Source organism: Cavia porcellus, unplaced genomic scaffold (assembly GCF_034190915.1).
Source record: "Cavia porcellus strain 051 isolate PalLab524CR breed Dunkin Hartley unplaced genomic scaffold, mCavPor4.1 scaffold_15, whole genome shotgun sequence".
Taxonomy (NCBI): domain Eukaryota; kingdom Metazoa; phylum Chordata; class Mammalia; order Rodentia; family Caviidae; genus Cavia; species Cavia porcellus.
The window spans coordinates 66,285,320-66,303,685 of NW_026947498.1; the positions used below are offsets into that span (position 1 = coordinate 66,285,320).

Below are 18,366 nucleotides of genomic sequence, written 5' to 3' on the forward strand. Positions count from 1 at the left end.
TATGTAGTGAAATTGCTAAAATCATATAAAAGTTCGTCACCCAGAAATAATTACTACTAGTATTTTGGTATATTTCCTTCCTTCCTATAAGCACATGTTTTTTCTATAAATTTGAAATCATGCATATGTGTACATGTATATTAAGTTTTGTATTTTATGCATGCATTTAGGTTTTTTGTTTGGTTTTGCTGTTTTGTTCTGTTTTTTGAGACATAGTCTCATTACATATTCAAATTGGGCTTGAACTCACTATGTACTGCAAGCTGTCCTCAAACTCATTCCTCTGCCTTGGTCTCCTGGGTACTGGGGTTACAGGCATGTGTCATCATGATTAATTGCATTTTGTGTTTTTGTACCAAAAATTGTACAGTCAGCCCTTCCCCATGTTATTTAATTACCTTACAATAAATGGAATGTTTGAATAATGGATAAAGGACAGTTGCCCAACGTTAGTCTTTAGTCTGGTCTTCCACTGTATTATCTTGCAAGAATTTTCTTTAGCCAACAAAGACTGCTCTAGAAATAATAGAGCATTTTGCTGAATGTTTGTGGTGACAGCTTGGTAATAGCAGTGTCTCCAAGCCCTCTCCCCGAGGACTGCCACATGACTGTTCTTTGGAAGACATACTGACTCCACCTCATTTGATTCTCATCCAGTGCATTGGAGGTACCAGCATAATACAGGTAAGCTTGTTGGATAAAGGGGTTTTTTTGGGGGGGCTTGTTGACTGTAATTGTGAACTGGAGTCTGCCCAACCCCTTTGTACCTATTTTGCTGCACAGAGCTAGTTCAGAGACCCCTCACTGCTTTCTGCAAATCAGAGGTGACAAGAGGATCAGCCTTGGAGGCAAGACCTAGGTGTAGAGTTGTAATTTTCTGTTTAACATAATTTATATTCATCTCTAGTAATATACAGATTCCTTTTTGTTTTCTTTTTCCTTTTACACTGCGAACTTTTGTAATTCTTACACCAGATTTTATTTAATTAAAATACTGTATTTCAGTAAGCACTTATTGGACCTACAATAAATGAAACACCAAGATGGATATATGAAAGATAGATGACCTAAGGGAGCCTACAGCCCAGTAGTATGATAAGATATGCACATAAATAATGATGAAACAAATAGATCAGATTATAACAATATTGAATGATACTTACAAAACAATGTCATGAAGAAAATTAAACTGGACACTAGACTATAAACGCAAGTTGAATTTTCTTGAAAAGTACACATATATCCAGGCATAGCGGCACATACCTGCAATCCCAGAACTCTGGGAGGCTGAGGCAAGAGGGCACACGTAAGCGTGAGCCAAGCCTGGGGCAATAGAGTAACCTAGTGAGACCCTATCTCAAAATAAAAAGCACTGGAGTTGTAGCTCAGAGCAAATGTCGTGGGTTCAATCCCCAGTACTAAAACAAAACAAAACACCCAAAACAACAACAACAACAAACTCATGCAAAAGACTGAAAGGAATATCCAAAGTGTTAAAGTAACTTTCACTTCTTTATCTTCTATTTTTTTAAAAAAATTTACAATAAGCAGTGGTACTCTTAGGATCATTACTAAATGAATGGGAGAATAAATAGCCATAGAAAATGCACAGGAGCAAGGATTATGTGTGACTTAGGTGGGGAAACCAGGAAAACCATAAGAATAAAAATGTTTCATAGCCTGGAAATCAATGATTAAATTTTGTTGAGTTGAAAAGGCATTCCTACAATTTATTTTTCTCCCTGACCTTTGACTGTAATTTTCTCCATTAACTATATATAGCTCTGGTAGCTGTTTTGCTATATTACCTTTTAAATTTTATTTTGAACATGTCTTTAAAATATTTTACTGTATGTGCCATGAAGAGATGTTTTCTAAATAAAAAAATGATATTAATTACTACATATTCCTTGTCAGAGTATGTAGATTTAGTTAAAAATCTATTTGTCCTTGGCCATTGGCTAGTGAGAGTTGCTTCTTTATCTTATTTTTTTTGAGACTTTTGTATCTATAAAAATTCAACCTACACATTTTCTAGGATTTAACAACCTCTAGGAAAGCCACTTACTGTAATTCACCATAAACTGTCTGCTTCCATGACCCATGAACTTCTGATTTTCTTGGCAAACACCTACCTGAGAGAGGGGGCTTCCAGCACGTGTGGGCAAAGTGGCAGAGATTTGCTTGGGCAGAGTTTACATGGAATGTTCACGCTTCAGCTCACCTGCAGGGTGAGAGACTCGCTCCGTATGGCCTTGGATAAATTTTTTATGCTCTCTGTGAGCATAAGAGCATGACCATGTCACTGTGCAAAAGATGAGAGACTACTTGGAGTCCATGTGCAGTTTAACCTCAAGAAGGCTTTATCTGAGCCCTCTCAGCATGAGAGTCTCAGGAAAAAAGACAGCCCTGAACTGAAGCTTCTGTGGTTTTTTTATTGATAGAATCAGGAAGCAAGGATAAAAAACAGAACAAATGAAAAGGGAGACACTTTTTCAGGAACTCATGTAGGGGACAGAGTAAGGACAGGGTGGTCTGCTTCATGACTTATCTTAGGGCTATTCTAAGTAAAGAATCAGACGAAGGTCAGAGCATCCATTCCTTAAGGTAATCTATTTGATCCTGCTTGGACATTTGGCCTTATAGGCTATTTTTAAATCTCTAACCATGCAGTCCAGGAAGTTTAGGGTGTATGGCTCCAAACATCCCTTACCTCTGCATGCCCATCTCATACATTTCTCTGACCAACACCCCTACACCTGTACCCTAGTTTCTGACTAGTAAATGGAGGTGATCATGGTACCTACTTCATAGGAGATTACTTAGAAGATTAAAACTGGCATTTGTAAGCATGTGCTGTATCATTGGTATAATATATTACAGTTAAACATGGAGGATTGTGGTGGGGTTTATTTTCCCCTTTAACAGAAATATAACAAGAAAAAGAAGAGGAAAGAAAATATGCTGAAATGTTATGATTATTTTAGTATTCTGTCTTTGAAACAGTAAGGAACAAAAGAACACATAAAGACAGTGGCATATACTGTGCTTCTTATAAAAGTATGTTCAAAATAATGAAGAAATCTATGGCCATCCCACCCTGAATGTGCTGATCTCTTTTGAACTCAGAAGATAATGAAGTGATTAACTAAATAAGAGGCACATGAGAAGAGTGATGAGGTGCTGAGTACCAGACACAGAGGGTTTGGATATCACCATGGTACCAGGATTATACTTGTAGGAAAGTTTGGGGGAGTGATAAGAGATGAGGCCAGAGAAACAGACTGGATGCCACTCGTAGAAAGTACTGAAATTCTGGGAGCTTCTGTCTGCTGGCTGTACCTGGTGGGGCCGGATGGGGTTGGTGCTCAGAAGGGCCTTTTCTGAAACCTGGCAGCAGGTGGCTCTGGTCTTGATAGCCCAACAGTTTCCTAGTTAAAGAGAATTTCCTGCCTTTCTTTTTGTTTCTCAGAAAATGTCCTTCTTTTTGGTGTCTGTCAAGCTACTTCTACTTCTTCGTGGGGCAGGTGAGTTACTTTTCCACCAGCTTTGTGGGTAATTCTGAAACTACTTTGGGGATACTGAGAAAAACAGTGGTTTGGAGAGAAAATCCAACCAGATGAACAAAGCAGCAAATGAATGTCTTGAAACCTCATTTTCATCTGTTAACTGAGAATTATAAATATTTACTATATTGACTTCATAGCAAATCTGACAAGCAGATGATAAGGGGTAACAGACATATATTGTAAGGCATTTTGTTTATTCTACTTTGTGTGTGTGTATGTGTGTGTGTGTGTGTGTGTGTGTGTGTGTGTGTGTGTAATGAGAAGAGCTGCCTGTCCTCCAATTTGGTTTGTCTGTTCAAAGCCATATTTATATGAATAGCTCATTCACATCTCCTCTTAACCAAAATAAAAGTCAACCTCTTAATCAACTATACTATACAGTGTCTTTCCATAGTTTTCCAACACAATGGTCTAGAAATAACAGATTGAAATAAAAGAGTTACTTAGATTCAAGCATAACCATCTACAGGCATATCTGTCAGAAGCTGGATTAATACCAGTTACATCCTCAGCAGACTGTGTTTCATAATCTGTTGGTCCATTTGGATGCCTGATTCTGAGACCTTTTCCCCTGATCCCTAAAAGAGTAGAGCCACAGCAAGACCTCCTGGGTAGCATTGAAAGAGCTGCAATCAAGGACCCCTGCATATCCCTGTGAGAGCAATAGAGGTGGAGGCAGTTTACGAAACAAAACATTCACCCATTTTCTCTCCTCCCTCTGTCCCCTTGGCAAATGACTCAGTAGTCCCAAAGATCCCAAGGTAGTTCATAATGACTCTGGGCAGGTGTTCTCCTAAGTGCATATGAAGAAACTGCAATCAGAGAGATCAAGTAACGTGCCTGACACTAAATGACTAGTACAACAAGGGGCCACTTAGAACTAGGACTTGGATTTACAATTCTTCAGATTAGGATTTTTAAAAAACATTGCTTTTTTATTAAAATCACATTAGACAATTAATGGTTGAACTGAGAAGGCATTTGGCTTTTTAATTTTTAAATTCATCTGTCTAAAAAGATAGGCAAATTACCTCGCCTTGCCTCCTGTCCATCCTTTATACTCATTGATTTATTTTGTCCCCGCAGTAGTCACTAACATGTTTTTTGAACTTAGCATGAGTGCCTATGGTTAGGAGATGGAAAAGCACTTGTCATACGGAGAGCTCTGGAGTCGAACTCTTGGGTTTCAGTCATAGCAGCCACTCACAAGCTGTGTGTCCTTGAGCAACTTCACAGGCCTTGGTTTTCTCAGTAGTAAATTGGGGATAATAATCATACTGCCTCAATGTGTCACGCAGATTGAATGAATTAAGGCAGAAAAGTCTTTAGAATATGTTTAGCAACTGTAAACTCTCAGTAAAGGTTACCCAGTTTAGTCAGGGTCCAGTAGAAAAACAGAAACAGAGAGCTGAGAGAAGGGGAGGGGAAGAGAAGGGAAGAAGCAACTCGTGAATGGATGTTAGACGTCCCAAGCTCTGTAGCTGGAAAGCTGGAAGGCAACAAGTGCAACTGTAGCCTGAGTGCAAAGCCTGGAGGTGCAAGAAAGCCCTTGCTTCACTTCAAGCCTAAGGGCAAGAAATGATTGCTCAACATTCAGACAGGAAGCATTTCCTTTGGAGGGAGAGTCAGCTTTTTTGTGTGTTCAGGACTTCCATTAGCTGAGAACTACCCACATTAGAGGGCAACTGCTTTACTCAATCTATTCAGATAGTCACTCCATCCAAAAGCACCCTCACAGACACACCCAGAGTAACATTTCACCAACTATCTGAGATATGGGGCTGTTGCTCCTGAAAGGAGCATATTGTGTCTGTTATGCAGCTGGTAGGTCTACTACTAGGTATGGGTCCAGCTGCTCTTTGCAGGACTGATAGCTTGGGAGCTTTCTTGCCATATAACTTCCATCATTTGGAGCTTCTCACTGTAATTATTCACCTGTTTTTTCTGATTCATTTCACTTCTTTGTATCAAGAAGCAACCTTATGCATGGTCACACTGACCAGTCATTCTTCCCCTCTGCTGCTTGTCACCAGCACAGAGCGTATAGAAGGAAAAACTGCTTTCTTTCCTAATGTTTAAGTCTTATTCTCTTTTACTTACATTAAGAATTTATCTTGTAGGCAATGTTTGGTAATGGGATAAGAAAGTTACTCAATGATAGTGATTTTCTGGTATGTGTGAGCCCCTGTGCTCACTCCCCAGCAGTACACACACACACACACACACACACATACACACACACACAATTTGCTAACTATGACATTAAAAGCCTCTTTTCAATTTTGTTTCTTTCTGCAGTGCCACTTGTATTTTAATTTGTGATCTTAAGTAAGTTTGGCTCCAGGGAGTCAGTTTTGTCTTCTAGTGACAGAGACATTTGACAGGAGAATTCTGAATTTTGTAGCTTAATTTATCGGAAAATTAGAGAGGGACTGTCCTAATTAAAAATGGTAAAGAAGTGGAGATCCCATTAATTTGGTCCTCTCCCACCATCAGTAGCAAACTCTGGGGGGAGTTCTAGGCAAGATATCTTGAAAACATTGAGTCAGATGATCTCAAAACTTGCTTCTAGCTGTAATATATCAGAGTTCTAGTCCACTTTATGATCATCTGGAGTACACAGGCCATGGCTGTACTCCCTATCATTGATAACTGCTTAGACTAGCTGGTTTTTGTGGCAAGTAGAATAAGTTTATTTACTGAACATCTATTTATTTCTGATGTGCTTTCCTGGATTACTGGAGCTGGAGAATTAAAAAAAAAAACACCATTTTCAGGATTGCTTTACTCTGGGAGTTACTTATGGTCTGCCAATGAGATACACTTGTGCAAGATTAAACTGGCAACTGGTTGAAGTGGGAAAAAGGCTACACAGCACACAAGCCATCCTTTCCTTTGCCAGTGTGAATTTGGCAGTTCCGGTTTAGATCTGGAGCCGATACTCACTGTGACAGCTTCCTGATTCACCAGCTTCCAAATAAGGCAGAGGCAGCAGCAATGCAGCCAACCAGTTCTGCTGTATCATTCTGAGCTTAGCACGATGTAGGGGAGGAGAAACACACATTGCAATCGTCACCTTTCCCTGCCTGCTTTAGGTTCATCCATCCATTCTTCCAGTGGTTTTATAATCATCTGTACTAAACCCTTTCCCATTTGAAATAGCTGGTGTGATTCTATGATCTGTCATTAGACTCTAGCTGGTGCAGTGCTCACTGGTCTATACTAACTTCGTTTCTTCTTTGACAGTCTCAGTGTTGGCAGAAGAGTTGCGGGCCCGCCCTTTCACTGATGTGACCCTCTCCTGCCATTTCTCCTTTGTGGAGGGCACAGAAAATCTTGAATTTTCTTGGGAAAGAGAAGACATCATAGAGGAATATGAGGTAGATGAGGATGAGAAATTTTACCGTTTTTTCCGGCACTATGATTTCTTCGAAGTTTTCACAAAGTTAGTTTATCACTTTCACAATAACACAGAGCAACTAGAAGAGCAAAATGCCATGTATGAAGGAAGAGTTTCTGTGGATCAGGATGAAATTTCTGAGGGGACTCTATCACTGCTGCTAAGAAATGTGGACTTCATTGATGAAGCGATGTACAAGTGCTCGGCCATCACACCAGATGGAAGAGGCCAAAGTACAGTTAAGCTGATTATAGAAGGTGAAGAAATTTTATTGATGAACTTGTTTTCAAGCTCTGTCTCCTCTTCATGAGGATAAACTATAAACTTTCTCCTTTGGTGTTATCACTTTCCCTCTTTTATTCAAATTACTATGTTATATTTATTTCTATTATAAGAGTCAGGAGTTTGGAATGTCAATTTATCTTAGCTAAAAATATTACTCTGAATAAAAGGTGCCAGATCTATACCTGTGTAATCATTCATTCATTAATATACACAAAACATGAATAGGATTGGCCTAATCCCAAACTCTCCGAACAGATTGAAGCAACAAAGCCCCCAAATCCACCCTAACACATTTATCCTCTCTGGAGAGTCTCAGATTTGCTCTGGATTTAGTGAAAACAGCCACACCCTGGGACTCAAAACACCTAGGCTCTAGTTCTGAATGGCTTTGGGCAACTTGTTTAGCTTCTCTAAGCCTCACTTTTCTCACTATTAAAAAGTAGTTCTGGGTGATCAGCGAATCGCCATGGTATCCAGGGACCCTTACCCTTTACAGGATTGCTTAGGGAACTATCTTTTTGATCAGAGACCTCACAGAGATTGGGAGGTCTCAATGGAAGAAATTATCCAGGATAACAGTTGGCAGGGATGGGAAGGTGGTGATGAGAATCACTCATTACCATCGGAGAGTCTCAGCAGGGTATCAGAGGCCAGTGGGGAGCGTGGAATGAGGCACCTTAAGAGAGATCCCAAAACTAAAGACAGCTGTGGTGGATGAGATCTTTTACTCGATAATTTTACTAGGAACAAAGCTAATAAGCACCAGGACAGGAGCATATTTGTATCCTGTTCTTGTCTCATCATGCTTGGTCCACAATGTTAGCTATCATGTACTTCCAGATGTGTTGGCTCCATAAGGGGTTAAAGTAAAAACAAACTGCAAGATTTCTGCTCCCTTGAGCCTCCTGAGGCTGAAAGGAAAAGGAGGTAATTGTTTTGTTATTTTTTCCACCCAGATGCTGAAATGCCCCAGGTGCAATTTGACAAGACTGATGAAGAGCCTGTGGCCATTTGCATCTCCAATGGCTGGTACTTTGCACCCAATGTGACCTGGTTGGACCGGGGTGAGAGGGACCTGAGTAACCAAAGTACAGTTGAAATCCTGGAGGAGCAGATAAATGGCCTCTTCCGGGTGTACTCTGTCCTGAAATACCCAGTCAAGTTAAATGAGAAATACGTCTGTAGTATCCAAGAGACAGACCAGAACTACAGGCCCATCAGAAAGATCCGCAGGTACCCAAGTAAGTGCAAACCTGAGGGGAAGAGTGAAGGCAGGTGCATCTCATCACAGGGAGGGCAGCGCTCATTAACATTTACTGCATGCCAAATGTATCAGACACTTCTGGGCATTTTGGGGACTTAAAAGAAGCATCAGAACATACGCTTGTAGCCCGGGGCAGAAGGTGATGAGATGGAGTCTCTCTGGGTTTAAAAAAACACCTGGCTTCAGGGACTGGCGGCTTTTATCCTGCTGAATGTGGCCATTACCAAGGATGGGGCTTCTGATCCTCTGCTAAGAACATCTGCTCTATGATGTGACAGGCAAGCAGTCAGAGCAGCCACTTATGAGCCTCTCATTAAAAGCCTAGGACTTTACATATGTCATGTGAAGTCCTTATCTGAAGGTAGCTGTTACCATCTCCCTTCTATTTGACAAAACAAAGAATTTAAATAATTTTACTAGGAACATAGCTAATAAGCACCATAACTGAATTTCAGATACTTGGCAAATTATATGTCATGTGTGTGCCCAGTAATTTTTATTTATCAGGAATTAAATCTTTTAAATTTTTGAGGTGCCTGGCTTTCACACTGTAGTCTTTTATTTATTTATTGGTTTATTTATTTTTAATTCCTTATCTATCTATTTATCTGTCTTTGTAGAGAAAGGGTTTCATTAAGTTGATAAATTGCCCAGGTCCGGCTCAAACTTTGAATCCTCCTGCCTTGGCCTCATAAAATACTGGGATTCCAAAAGTGTGCACCATTCCTATCTAGATATTCAAATATAACTGGTTGTCCTGTAATATATGTGGGAATATTATATTTATAGGAGTTGAATCTGAGAAATGATAGGGAGGAGAAATTCACACCTCTTTGGAAGAAAAGAAAGACAAAACTAAACTTTCTGCCTGATTTAGGAGGCTAACATTGTGTAGTTGTTCTCTGGCATCATCCCCAAACCAGCAACACTGGTATCACCCAGAGGCTGGTGATAAATGCAAATTCGGAGTCCCCACACTTCACATACTAAACAAAAACATGTTAAAACACTTGGAGATAGGCCTAGCAAAACTTCTAGGTGCTTGTCACCCATACTCAAGTCTGAGAATCACGGATGTTGGGCAAAAGCCCGTGGGGTGGTGAAGACATCTCAAATATTTCTGTGTGTCCATCTCGGCGGGGATGAGTGCCATCTCCTCAAAGCCATGTCCAGCAAGTGCAGAAGTTAGGGGCCTGGCTCTTTGGCTCCATTCTTTAAAACACAACTAACTAGACAGGCTCATACACTTGCATTTCCTTTGACCAACTCAAGTTGGTCTTTCCTTCAAAGGAAAACAGGAACTCACTTATTCCCCAGACTTCTAGGTCTTCCCCCACATATCCAGGAGTAGTTAGAGGTCTGTGAACATTATAGCAGGCTTCAGGCTCTCTTCTGAGAACATTAGGATACAATATTAATGAGTAGACTTCAAAGAAATCCTGTTTCTGATTTCCTTACACTTCCATACCCTAAAAAGTGTCCTAGAAACACCTAAACACCCTTCTTTGTCCCTTTTCTCATACTAATTAAGACCTTTGAAATCTGGCCTCTGCCAGCTTTTCTCACCTTTGTTGCTATACTTTCTCAGAACATGGCTGTTGTTCATTGCTCTGAGCTTGCTGACCACATTCTGCTTTGTTTTTTTCAGAGAGAAGATATCCCCAATCATATGGCTACTACTAAGAGAGGTGAATAACGGCTACTCAAGCACCTGTCTTGCCTTAAACCACTGGAGTGCTTGGTTTCTTTTGTGGATGGTATATTTTTTATCCTAAACAAAATAAATTGATCAATCATGAACAGAAAAAGTAAGGAGGTAAGAGGACTAGCATGTTACCTAGAAGCTCATACATTTTGCCTTTCTTTTATCTATATGTTGAAGTCTTGTCTCTTCATTTCTATTTTTGTTTTATTTAGAAGATTTAACTGTATTTGCACTTATGCCTATCATGTTAAATTCTGAATAATATTCAAAACTCTCAAGTACAAAATAAAGAAGATAAAACCTGATGAACTGTCTACTTTGTGTAAATTCCATTGATGTGCTTCAGGGACGGATGCTTTGTTGGGGAGTTCAGAGGAGAGGAATTCTGTTTTATATTTTATCAAAGCCAGATTTTTGTTTTGTTTTCAGTAATGATGTTATATGGCATTTTGGTATCATAAAGGAGAATCTGAGAAGCAAGAATTTTCTTAAACGTTATTGTCTTACTTTTGTTGTCACTGAGACAAGATACCCAACACACAAAGTTATAAGAGGAAAGTTTTATTTGGCTTGCAGTTCATAGAGGTTTCAGTTCATGCATGGTTGGGGGGCTCTGAGGGAGAGCGGAAAGGCAGAGGGCTTACAGATGAGAAGGAGTTCATGGCAGACAGAAGGCCGCAAGCAGCAAGTCACAAGTGACCAGCAGTGACTGTATTCTGTCTTTTATATTTTACCCAGGCTGCCCATCCTTTGGGTAGCACTAACACTCAAGGTAAGGCAGCCATAATCCTAGCATCTCACTGCGAATCAATCCCAGGAACACATCCTTAATTCCAGCATCACACTCTAGATCAAACCACCTCCAAAAATCTGGGATTCCAGCAGCACGTATTCTGGATCTAGGCACCTTCAAAAGGCCCCACTTATGACTGCATGAGGCTTTGGAAGGGCATCTAGATACAACCCATAACAATGATTATGGGCAGAGCTTAAGTCTTTTCTGGTCATTATTTGACAAAGAGTATAGAAATCTTGGACTTCAAAAACAGTGAGAGTAAACCTTCAACTTTTCTGAGTTGTCTGATCCGTGTTAGTCTCCATTATTCTTTTTCATTCACTTGAAATATCTCCTACCTTCATACTTTTTGTATAGTTTCTCCTTTACTGTAGACTCAAAATTCAACTGGCCAGTGATGCTGAACATTCTTTTATGCATTTATTTGCCATTTTTATTTCTTCATCTAAGAAGTATGTATTCATCTCAGATGCCCACTTTTGGATTGGGTCTTTGAATTAGGGTGGCCTGATGTTTTTCAGTTCTTTATATGTTGTTGATATAAGCCCTGTGTGTGAGGGACAGTTGTCTAAACTTCTTTCCCATTCTGTGGGTTGTCTTTTCACTCTGTTGGTGGTTTCTTTTGAAGTGAAAAAACTTTTTAATAAGACAATGTCTTAATTGTTGATTCTTGGAAGTACTTCTGTGTGGGTTGCATTTTGTTCATGAACCCTATATCTGCCCCCATGTCTTCAAGATTCCTACTTACCTTGCCTTCTAGTAGATTTAGTGTTTCTTTTTTAATATTTAGATCTTTGATCCATTTTGACTTTAGTTTAGTGCATGATAGACATGGGTCTGATTTTAGTCTTTGGCATGTGGAAAGCCAATTTTTCCAGCACCACTTATTAAAGATATTATCTTTCTTTCAATGAACATGTTTGGCCCCTTCAAACATAAGGTGACTGAATCTGTTTGTAGTTCTGTCTGCATCTTATAATCTGTTCCAATGATACTCAAGTCTGTTCTTTTGCCAGTACCATGCTGACTTTATCACAGTAGCTTTGTAGTATAATTTCAAGTGAGGGATTGTGATGCCTCCTGCCTTGCCTTTGTTGCCCAAGATTGACTCTACTATTCTAGGTCTCTTCTGTTTCCAAATGAATTTTAGGAATGTTTTATCCAGATCGGTGACATATGTTAATGGTATTTTCATCGGGATTGCATCAAGTCTGTATAACAGTTTTGGGAGTATGGCCATTTTTATTATGTTGGTTCATCCCATTGAAGGGCAAGGAATAACTTTGTATTTTCTGACATCCTCTTCAATCACCTTTTTAAAAAGAGTACTATAGATTTCAGTGTAGAGGTCTTTTACATTCTTTGTTAGGTTGATTCCTAAGTATTTCATTTTTTGGATGCTATTATAAAAAGTGTTATTTCCATAATGTCTCTTTCAGTGAGTTTGTAGTTTGTATACAGGAGGGCTATTGATTTTTGAATGTTGACTATGTATTCAGTTATAGTGCTGAATTTGCTTATTAATTATAGTAGTCTTTTGATGGAGTTTTTGGGAGTCTTCTATGTAAAGTATCATGTCATCTGCAAATAATAATGATTTAACTACTTGCCTTCCTATCTTTATTCCTCTCTCTTGTCTAATTGCTCTGTAACATTTCCAGAACTATTTGGATAGGAGTGGTGATAGCAAACATCCTTGTTTTGTTCCTGATTTTAGAGTGAATGCTTTCAGTTTTTGTCAGTTGAACACAATGTTGGCTGTTGGTTTGTCATAGATGGCTGTCCTAGTTACTTTTTACTTGTGACTGAGACAAAATACCTGATGACCAAAGTTGGGGAAGGAAAGGTTTATTTCTTACAGTTTTTGGAGGTTTCAGTCCATACTCAGTTGACTCCAAGGCAGGGTGGCATGGCAGGGACACAGTTCATGGAGGCTGCAAACAGCAAGGCAGAAACCAGCAAGAGAGAGCAAGACACGCCTTCTTCCTGCCATTATGTCACATCCTGGCTCCACCCCTAGGCCAGTGTAGTGCTCACACCCCCAATCCAAGTGCTAGACAATGAACCAATCACAAGTGCATAATGCAAATGCATGAGGCCTGGGGGCCACCAACATAAACTATGACAATGGCTTTTATCAGATTGAGGTAGATACCATATATTCCAATTTTCTGTAGGGATTTTATCAAGAACAAGTGTTGGACTTTGTCAAAAGCTTTTCCTTCATCTGTTGAAATGATCATGTGATTTTTTTTTCTTTGGATCTGTTGGTGTGGTATATTACGTTTATTGATTTATGTGTGCTAAACCATGCCTGCTTTCCTGGGATGAATTCCAAAGTCATGATGTACAATCTTCTTGATGATTTGATGCATTCTACTTGCTAGTATTTTATTGAGAGTTTTTGCATCTATGTTTATTAGGCAGATTGGCCTATAGACCTCCTTTTTCAGTTGGCTGTTTCTCTGGTTTTGGTATCAGAGTAATACTTGCCTCCAGGAATCAGGGAGAATTATTTCCTTTTCAATTTCATTAAAAGTTTGAGGAGTATTGGTATTAAATCTTCTCTAAATTTCTTGTAAAATTCAATCATATATCCATCAGGACCTGGATGTTTCTTTGTTGGTAACTTTTTAATTAAGTTTGCAATTTCAGTAACTGATATTGGATTATTCAAAATTTTTATATCTTGATTCAGCCTTGGTAATTTATATTTCTAGGAATCTTTCCATTTCTTCTGTGTTTTCCAGCCTATATGAGTAAAGATTTTCAAAGTAGGTGTTCATGATATTCTGAATTTCTACAGGGTTAGTAATTCATTTCTAAAACCTATTTTATTGATAAAAAGAAAGAAAAAGGAAAAAAACTACAGCAAGATTTTAAAATATGTCAATCAGAAGGTAACAATGATACATACATTACACATTGTCATCCCTAAATCAATCACCCAGAGCACAAGACATCAGCCTTCTATTATCTGAACAATACCAGTACAACTCTTTCTCTTCAGTGAACTCACATAAAGCAGCAGTATAACTATCTTAACTATTTTTATATACATACAACTATACATATGTTTTTTCTTTCATCTTGTTGCAGTAAAATAATTTTGCACGTGTGTCTTATTTCACTGAGTATATTTTCAAGGTACTTTCAGTTTATCATTCTTTATGTCTGAGTAGTACTCCATTGTATAAAAATACCATATCTTTTTTATCCATCCTTCAGTCGATGGGCATTTAGATTATTTGCAAGATCTGGATATTATGAACTGGGTTGCTATAAATATGAGTGCACATATATCACTGTGGTATGATGTTTTTAATTCTTTTGGGAAGATACTCAGGAGGGGAATAGCTGGGTTGAATGGGACCTCTCATCCTAGTTTTTTTGGGAATCTCTACATTGATTTCCACAGTGATTGCACCAGTCTGCATTCCCATCAACAGTGGACAAGTGTTCATTTTTCTCCACAACCCTGTTAGCATTTGTTATTGCTTTATGTTTTGATGATAGTTATTCTTTCTGGGGTGAGGTCTAATCTCAGTGTTGTTTAAATTTGCATCTCTTAAATGACCCGTGATGTTGCATGTTTTTTCACATATTTGTTTGCTGCTTGCATTTCTTCATCTAAAAAGTGTGCATTCATCTCAGTTATCAATTTTTGGGCTGGGTCTTTAAATCTGAGATGACTGATTTTTTTGAGTTCTTCATATGTTCTCAGTAATAATCCTTTCTCTGAGGAACAGCTGGAAAACACTTTCTCCCACATTGTGGGTTATCTCTTCACTTGGCTAGTGATTTCTCTTACTATACAAAAGCTTTTCAGTAGGGTGAGATACCAGTTGTTGATTCTTTGTGATACTTCCTATGCACTCTGGATTTTGTTTACAAAGTCTTTGCCCACACCAAATTCTTTGAAAATTTTACCTAACCGATCTTCCAGCAGGTTTAATGTTTCTGTTTTATTATTAAGTTCTTTATCCTGATCTAATTCTGATTTTGACATGGCGAAAGATATGCATCCAGTTTTCATACTTGGCATGTGTAGAGCCAGTTTTTCCAGCACCATTTACTAAAGAAGCTATTTTTCTTCCAGTGAATGTGTTTGGCATTTTGTCAAAGATAAGGTAGCTTAGTGTGTCTGGAGTTACTGAGTTGTTTCCACATCATCTAAAGTATTCCATCAATCTTTGGGTCCATTTTTTAAAATCAGTACACTGTTTTATCACAGTAGCTTTATAGTATAATTTCAAGTCAGAGATTGTGATGCCCCCTATCTTCTTGTTGTAGCCCAGGATTATCTTTGCTATTCTAGGTCTTTTTTGTTTCCAGAAGAATTTTAGGATTGTTTTCTCTAATTCTGTGAAATATGCTATTGGAATTTTGATTGGGATAGCATTAAATCTGTATAACAGTTTTGGAAATATGGCCATTTTCACTATATTAGTTTTTCTTCCCCAAGAGAATGGGATATCTCTCCATTTTCTAATATCCTTTGGAATCCCCTTTTAAAGAGTACTGTAATTTTCAATGTAGAGGTCTTTTACAACCGTTATCAGATTGATTCCTAGGTACCTCATTTTTTGTATACTATTATGAAAGGTATTTGCTCACTAATTTCTCTCTCAGTGCATTTGTTGTTCGTATACAGGAGAGTTATTAGTTTTTGAGTATTGACTTTGTAAGCAGCTACATTACCGAATTTGCTTATTAAAACTAGAAGTCTTTTGGTGGAGGTTTTGGGGTCTTCTAAAGTGGAGTATCAAGTCATCTGCAAATAACAATAGTTTAACTTCTTCCTTTCCTGTCTTTATTACTTTTATTTCTTTCTCTTGTCTAATTGCTCCAGTGAAAGTGTTGAGGACTATGTGGAATAAGAGTGGAGACAGTGGGCATCCTTGTCTTGTTCCTGATTGTAGAGTGAAAGCTTTGTTTTTGTCCATTTAGTATGATGTTGGCTGTTGGTTTGTCATAGATGGACTTTATCAGATTGAGATAAAAACCATATATTCCAGTTTTACATAGAGTTTTGTCATGAATGGGTGCTGGATTTTGTCAAATGCTTTCTCTGCATCTATTGCAATAATGATATGATTTTTGTCTTTGGCTCTATTAATATGGTGTATTACATTTATAGCTTTACTTTGTTGAACTATCCCTGCATCTCTGGGATGAATCTCACTTGATCATGGCATATAATCTTTTTGATGATTTGCTGTGTTATTTTCCAGTATCTTATTGAGGAATTTTGCATCAATGTTCATTAGTGAGATTGGCTTGTAATTCTCTTTCTTCGTTGGGTCTGTTTTTGGTATCAGGATTGTAATTCTCTTTCTTCGTTGGGTCTGTTTTTGGTATCAGGATAATGCTTGCTTCCAGGAATGAATATGGAAGTATTGCTTTCCTTTTAATTTCATTAAAGAGTTTGAGAAGTAGTGGTGTTAACTCTTCATTAAATTTCTTGTAGAATTCAGTAGTGAATCTATCAGGGCCTTGGCTCTTCTTTGTTGATAGGTTTTAAATCACATCTTCGATTTCATTAATTGATATTAATTTCTTTAGGATTTTTATATCTTCCTGATGCAGCTTTGTTAATTCATATGTATTTAGGAATCTGTCCATTTCTTGTGTATTTTCCATCTTATTAGAATAAACGTTTTCAAGGTAGGTAAAGATGACTTTCTGGGTTTCTGCAAGGTCTGTTGTGATTTCACGCTTTTTATTACTAATTAGGTGGATTTGAGTCATTTCTTTACTTTTTCTTTGATAAGGTTGGCTAAGAGTTTGTCAAGTTTATTTAATGTTTCAAAGAACCAACTCTTCATTCATTCTTCGTATTGCTTTTTTAGTCTCCAGTGTGTTAATTTTTGTGTTGCTCTTCATAATTTCATCCCTTGCATGAGCTTTTAGTTTAGCCTGCTCTTCTTTTTCTAGAAATTTGAGGTTCAACATGAAGTTGTTTACATGTACTTGCTCTGTTTTCCTGATACAGACATTTACTGCTATACATTTCCCTCTTAAGACTGCTTTCATTGTGTCCCACAAGTTATAGAGCGTTGTATTGTCATTAATATTCAGCTGTAAATATTGTCTAATTTCTTCTTTAATTTCATCTGTGACTCCTTGGTTGTTCAGTAGGGTGCTACTTAATTTCCATGTGTTTTTTGAAGTTTTTCTTGTTCCTTTGGCATGTATCCCCAGTTTCATTGCTCTGCGATCTGGGATAGTTTCAATTCCTTTGCATTTATATAAGAATAGTATACGAGCCAGTATATGGTTCTATTCTGGAGAATGTTCTGTGTGTAGCTGAGAAGAATATGTGTTGTGGGTTGGAACACTCTACAGACATCTACTAAGTCCATTTGCACAAAAATTTTATTCAGTTCTAAAATTTAATTATTGATTTTTTTTGTCTAGATGATCTGTCTTTTTGTGGCGGTAGGATTATTGAGGTCTCCCAATACAATTGTACTAGAGCTTGTTTTATTTTTCATGCTCATTAGTAATTGTTTTATATAGCTGGGTGTGCTGGTATTTGTTGTATATATATTTATGATTGTTATGTTTTCCTCTTGGATTGTTCCCTTTGTTAGGATATAATGATCTTTATCTCTCTTAATCAATCTTGGCTTGAAATTCACTTTGTCTGTAAATATAATAGCTACACCCACTTTTTTCTGTCCTGTCACATGGACTATTGTTTTCCTTCCTTTGACTTTCAGTCTATGAATTTCTTTTTAAATTAAATGTGTTTCTTGTATGCAGCATATTGTTACATCTTGCTTCTTGAGGATCTATAGTAATTTCACGCTTTTCATTCCTGATTCCATGAATTTGGGGTTTTTGTTCCTTTCTTCATAAGATTGGTTAGGGGTTTATCAATTTTGTTTATTCTTTCAAAGAAACAACTCTTTGAGTCATTCATTGTTTGTATTGTTTTCTTAGTCTCAATTGCATTCTTTTCTGATCTTTATAATTTCCCCCCTTGTATGGGCTTTGGGCTTGACTTGATCTTGTTTTTCTAGAAACTTGAGGTGCAGTGTTAGATTATTTGTATTCATTCTGTTTTCCTGATGTAACAATTTATTGCTGTATATTTCCCTCTTAGGTTGACTTTCATTGTATCCCACAGGTTCTGGTATGCTGTATCTGAATTTTCAATGAATTGTAGATATTGCATAATTTATTCTTTCATTTTATCTATAACTCATTGGTTGTTCAGGAGGGTGTTATATAGCTTCCATGTGTTTATGTAGGTTTTGTAGTTTCTTTTGCCATTTCTTTACAGTTTCAGTGTACTATGGTAAGAGAATATGTATGAGATAATTTCAATCACTTTGCACT

General features: G+C 37.8%; 1 protein-coding gene across 1 annotated transcript; it reads left to right on the forward strand.

Annotated features, from left to right (window-relative positions):
• Positions 1 to 408: 408 nt before the first annotated feature.
• LOC111756635 (V-set domain-containing T-cell activation inhibitor 1-like) lies at positions 409 to 10,528 on the forward strand. Its single transcript, XM_023564853.2, has 5 exons — positions 409 to 684; positions 3,473 to 3,527; positions 6,816 to 7,226; positions 8,211 to 8,495; positions 10,167 to 10,528. Exons 2-5 carry the CDS (start codon positions 3,476 to 3,478, stop codon positions 10,199 to 10,201), a joined length of 783 nt encoding a protein of 260 aa, XP_023420621.2. The 5' UTR covers positions 409 to 684; positions 3,473 to 3,475; the 3' UTR covers positions 10,202 to 10,528.
• The last annotated feature ends 7,838 nt before the right edge of the window (positions 10,529 to 18,366 follow it).

What these genes read in the sequence shown, in the direction of transcription:
- LOC111756635 (XM_023564853.2), top strand. Translation starts at nt 3,476, where the DNA reads ATGTCCTTCTTTTTGGTGTCTGTCAAGCTACTTCTACTTCTTCGTGGG. An exon ending in AGTTAAGCTGATTATAGAAG is followed by an intron (nt 7,227 to 8,210) that starts GTGAAGAAATTT and finishes TTTTCCACCCAG; the next exon opens with ATGCTGAAATGCCCCAGGTG. An exon ending in AAAGATCCGCAGGTACCCAA is followed by an intron (nt 8,496 to 10,166) that starts GTAAGTGCAAAC and finishes TGTTTTTTTCAG; the next exon opens with AGAGAAGATATCCCCAATCA.